At 41.0% G+C, this 5,375-nt stretch overlaps 1 protein-coding gene across 1 annotated transcript; it reads left to right on the top strand.

Moving 5' to 3' along the window:
- The first annotated feature begins 1,144 nt into the window (after window positions 1-1,144).
- On the top strand, window positions 1,145-2,094 carry LOC108055936 (trypsin beta). The gene has a single exon (XM_017139515.3). The coding sequence runs from the start codon at window positions 1,145-1,147 to the stop codon at window positions 1,985-1,987; it is 843 nt and encodes a 280-aa protein (XP_016995004.3). The 3' UTR covers window positions 1,988-2,094.
- Window positions 2,095-5,375: the final 3,281 nt, after the last annotated feature.

Genomic DNA, 5,375 nt, shown 5'->3' with positions numbered 1-5,375 from the left:
TATGCAATTCATTTTTGTCTAAACTAATAAGTTGTGGCTGCTACTGCCTGCCGAGCAGGTTGTTTTATCTCATAATGAAATAGTAGAGTGACTGACTCTATGCAAATAATGCAGATACACATGTCTCGACTTGGATTTGGCCAGGCTCCGAGTTGTTAACATATTCATTGAATCTGAATCAGCTCTTTCACTCCCTTCAGTCCAGGCAGCTGTGAAATATGACTCCTTATCCTCGCCCAAGCGGAGGATTTGTGGGCCTGCTCGCTCCAAGGCCTTGGCTTACTTAATTTGTGGAAGCCTGTGTAATTGAACATTATGCAGCCCATCTAATTGGGTTTCGTTTTCGTCTGTAAACGAAAATTCCCCTGAATTCGGAGAGATTGTGTAATACAAATTGTTTCGAAAAAGGGCACTCGGTTATCTACTCTCTCTGATGTTATTTATGGCTTAGTTTTTCACTTTGAAAATATTTTTTTAATCTGATTCACTTTTACTAACAGGTGTAAGTGTACATAGGAATTCTGGCATATTTATTTTAAGTCGGATAAATGACAGTAATGTTTTTACTTAAATAAAAAAAACTAAAAGAACATGAAGGTTTTTTTTATCAAAATAAAATTGAATTTTAAAGATTTTTAAAGCACATTTATTTTAAATCGGTTACATTTTATAGACTTCAATATGAAATAATAAAATAAACATGAAGTAGGTATCAAGTGAATTTTATCAGAATAAATTTTAGTTGTTGCAACAAAATCACTTAAATATGAGATAATAAAATAAACAATCAGTATCAAGTTTCTTTTTATCAGAATAAAATGGAGTTTTAAAGGCTTTAGACTATTTTATCCAATAAATTCACTTAGAGTCGACGAAAAAATAAATAAAAACCCCCATCTGCGAGTCACACATATTTCGCTATATCCACAAGTGCCAAGGTTATTGGGTCAAAGTCAGATAACGCGACTCTGACACCTTTGGTGAGTAGGTGAGCAAATAATTTCGATAAGACGAAATTCACCCCAATTGACGAACGGCAAACAGATTTAATTACAAAGTCTGTTGACACACAACCGATAAGTTCCGACCCACTCTCTATGATATAAAGCCAAGATGCGGAAGTATTTTTAACTCAGACGGTGCAATGTACTCAGCGGGATTTTTAACGAGTTTATTGCTTCTCGTGGCATTTCCTGGGGCCACGCCCACTCCCGGTGACGGGCGGATTGTGGGCGGCGAGGTGACCACCATTGGGGAATTTCCGTATCAAGTATCCGTCCAGGTGAACGGGCAGCACATATGCGGAGGAGCCATAATTGGACATCACTTCGTCCTCACGGCGGCCCATTGCTTTGAGGCTGAGTTGAGCACCGAAGATTACTCCGTGCGCGTGGGTTCCAGCGAACATGCGAGTGGGGGCCACGTGCTCAGCCTGCGGCAGGTGATCACCCACGGCGGCTATAATCCCCAGAGCCACGACAACGACCTGGCGCTGCTCATCGTATATGCCAGGCTCAATTTCACGGAGCACCTGCAGCCAGTGCCGTTGGCTTCCCCAGTGGATCCACCACCCAGCGCGGAGAGCCGCCTTTTAGTCAGCGGATGGGGCTACCAGGCGGAGGAGGGCGCAGTCAGCGGAGAGGTTGGCGTGTCGCCGCAACTGCGCTTCGTCGACGTCGATCTGGTGGAGTCGGATCAATGCCGACAAGCCTATCGCCAGGTGTTGCCCATCACCCAGCGGATGATCTGTGCCGCACGTCCGGGTGGCGATAGCTGCCAGGGCGACTCCGGCGGTCCTTTGGTTGGTATTCCAGCGGACGAAGGTCCAGCCAAGCTCTACGGCATCGTTTCATGGGGTCTGGGCTGCGCCAATCCCGACTATCCGGGGGTCTATACCAAAGTGGCTGCCTTCCGCAACTGGATCGATGCCCAAGTGGGCGGCTGGGGATTTAATGGATTGCTGGCTGGTTGGAGTGGATTGCAATAATCCGAAGAGAAACTTTAAATATTTATAAATTAATATGTTTAAGTAAACGAATAAAAATTGTACTACATCTACAATCCAATTGATCGATGATTCATTTCAACAATGAAATAAAACAAACCAGCAAAAATAAACACTTGAAATATTTTAATTACTGTGTGAAAACGATTTTAACAGATTACTTTATTTTTTGGGTTGTTATGTACTAATGATTCATCTTATATGTTTTTTTATGCTTGTAAATCAAACATAATTTTCTTGCCTTAAAATTGAAAAGTAACAAAATAATATAAAACATAGTTTTCTTGCCGTAAAATCGAAAAGTCATAAAACAACATCCCCAAAATTTAACTAATAAAATATACCCAAAATTAAAAAAATTGGAAAATATTTGAGAAAACCTACTTCGTAATTTTTAAAAAGTTTATTAAATAGTTCCATTTTTTCAATATTACAAACCATTTTACGCAATGCTTTCAGGTAACTTATTTTAGACACACTTCAATTTTTCTCTTCAATAAAAGTTAAGCTTTACGTTAGGGAAACCCCAATATACCAATGCATTGAATATGTACTAGTTAAGTTGTGCGGCTAGACGGCCTGATGTTTATTTTGGCCTGAGTGCATAAGTTACCTGATGCCGACCGCACCTCCCTTGGCATGCTTTTCTTGCTGTGATTGTGATTTCATTTGAATAAATCAATTGCCACATGCGCATTTGTTGCCACACCGAGACCGCAGCAGCCGCACAGCAGGCCAACAGACCTGGCCAAAACAGTCGGTCGGGGCAGTTCGTCGTTCGCAGAGTCATTTTGTCACTTTGCTGCTGCGGTTTTCACACTTTTTTGGCAACAACCAATACAAGCATGCCCATGCTTCGCAGTTATCTTTGGTGTTGTTTCAATTTCTGTTTTCCTTAGATTTTGGCCCACGGCCCGGAAAAGTCAACGAACCACCCGAGACCAACCATCGAGTCAATAAGACTTTTCGCGTGGGCCACGAAATTGGATTGCCTGTCGATGCTGATTTAGGCCTAATCTCGATATTTGGCTAATCGGCACACAGTAGGCCAATAAATTGCCGCGGCTTAAAAATCTAGGCCCATTCAAAAGGGTCCTCTCAAGTCGCGGGACCATAAATAAGCATGACTGTCAGAAAGTAATAGGCGTTAGAAGTTGGGCAGTTGGCTAAGTGAAAGTCCTGTCCCGATTTCCCGTAAATTTATTTATTTTCTTTTTTCGAAAATATTTTTGCTTGTTTTTTTAAAAGTTTTTACCTTAGTGTGGACATTTTTGCAATCTTTCAACTGTCAGTTTTACGAAACTTGACATATAATACAAGATATTTGCAAAGGGCTTTCCTTTGCATTTGTTTTTAAGTTTCCAGCAAATTCAAGTTTGGTCACATGAGTCATTAGCGCTTTAACATGGGTCTGCGCCCCAGGATCAAACCACCCAGTCCTTCAGTTACGTCTTTTCAGTGAAGGCAAAGGCTTGAATGATGGCTGATGAATTTTGACTAGTTGACGCTGATTAATAAGGAACTTTAACGGTAATTGATTGACTGTGAAAGCAATTCCCTTTGGCCTACAACATGGCCTGCCAATCGGGCACGACCTTTTGCCTAAAATGCCTTTGATCAATTTTTTTATAAGCTCCAGGTCATCGTTGGTTACAATAGCGGATTTAGGACTTGGTTGTGGAGGGATTGTCAAAATAAATTTTTGGTTGCACCCTATTTAAATATTACTTTTCACTCGAGTGGTGTGGTTTTATTTCCAAAAAGGGTCTTATGCTAGTCCTCAAATCACGAATGTCAAATAAAAATGTAAAAAAGATTTTACATTTATCTATAATTTTAGATACTAATTGAAATCTATAATTATAGAATAAAATTAGATTTATTTTATTCTCCTTAAATACATAATATGTATGTTTTACCTGTATTTTTTTTTTCGAAAAAAACATTAGATCTTAAAAACCATTTATTCGGTACTTCTATGTTTTCATTCTTTCATTCATACATCTTTCATTCAAACGGTAAAAAAAATAATCAAAATGCACCTGGGTGCGGATAAGTCAGTACCTGGCCATCAGTGCTTTTTAAGCAGCCACCTGAGCTAACCGAATGAATCCTCCGCCCTTCCTCTGCTCGATGCTCACTAAACACGTCTCGATGTGTTTTTCGAGTTCTGTAACTCATTTGCAACTAAACTGGGTTCATTAAAGTTAATTTGAACGTGCAACATTGGCATGCCACGCAGTGTAACAACGAGGTGTGGGATGGGTGGAAAATCGGAAAATGGAAAATGGTGAGTGGTTGGATGGATGGTTGGGTGGCTAGGTAGTTGGCTTCTGGGGTCTGTGTCCTCCCCTGGCACGTGGCTTAGCGTCTATAAGTTTGACATTTGCGCAACGCAAAATGACAACTGCAAAACCCAAGTCCTGGCAGAGTTGCAAAATGAAAAAGTTGCCAACACTCTGCTGACATTTGCATTTGTCTTTGTGGCAAGCAGGGGTAATGTGGGCATGGTCGGAGGTAAGTAGGAAGTAGGAAAAACCTTTCAAATTAGGGCCAACTCTAGGAGTTCTTGTCGCACGTCTGGCCAGGTAGGAAGAAATATGCAAATAATTAGCTGCGTTGCAAAAATTGTATTCGGAAAGTTTGCGACATCTCCGCAGTTTCTGTCACTAATCAATTTTATTTCCTGATATACACACAGACTCCCAGGATGTATATCCTTTGAAGGGAGCCCAAAAACAAAGACATAAAGCGAACATTAGGGACATTTGCATTGTCAAGCGTCCTCCATCTTTTATCTCCTTGGCTGGCAGCTTCTCTAGACAGCTTTTGCACACTTTTCCGCTTTTGTTATTCCGCGTATTATGTTGCCCATTCCTCGCCACATTCCACTCGCCTGTGCTTTTCCCATGCATGCCACTTACATTTTACTTTACGCGCTTTCCCACGCAGTAGAAACGCGGAAAAAAGGACGAGGAATGCCGCGTATCTCGGGAAAAATTCCTTTGGCGGCGAGCCGATTGCCTGATATGCCCGACTGGTCTTTTTTGGGGGGTATCACAAAGAAAATGCATGCAGATGGAAAAAATTTCCATGCGTTAGGTAAGTGAAAGGCTGGCTGACAGAGGGACAGCCGTGGAAGGGGGAGTGCTGAAAAGCACTAAAAAGTATTATCTAAATGATAATTTGTTGCTTTGTTTGTTGAGTAATGTAATTTTATATTCCTCCCCCACTGCTTCTGCATAATGCAGGATGGACATTTTCCTGTTCCTTCCTGTTGCTTCTGAAATCCCTTAAAACCAAGATATCAGACTTTGAAAAGCTAAACAAAAGTTTAAGAACGTGCATTTATATTTTATACGAGTGTGGC

The sequence above is a fragment of the Drosophila takahashii genome, chromosome 2R (assembly GCF_030179915.1).
Source record: "Drosophila takahashii strain IR98-3 E-12201 chromosome 2R, DtakHiC1v2, whole genome shotgun sequence".
Lineage (NCBI taxonomy): Eukaryota > Metazoa > Arthropoda > Insecta > Diptera > Drosophilidae > Drosophila > Drosophila takahashii.
Note: the sequence above shows the minus strand (reverse complement) of the source record. Positions and strands in the feature narration are given on the sequence as shown.

Bases quoted from the DNA above. Each gene is read 5' to 3' on its own strand.
- LOC108055936 (XM_017139515.3), top strand. From the start codon at position 1,145: ATGTACTCAGCGGGATTTTTAACGAGTTTATTGCTTCTCGTGGCATTT.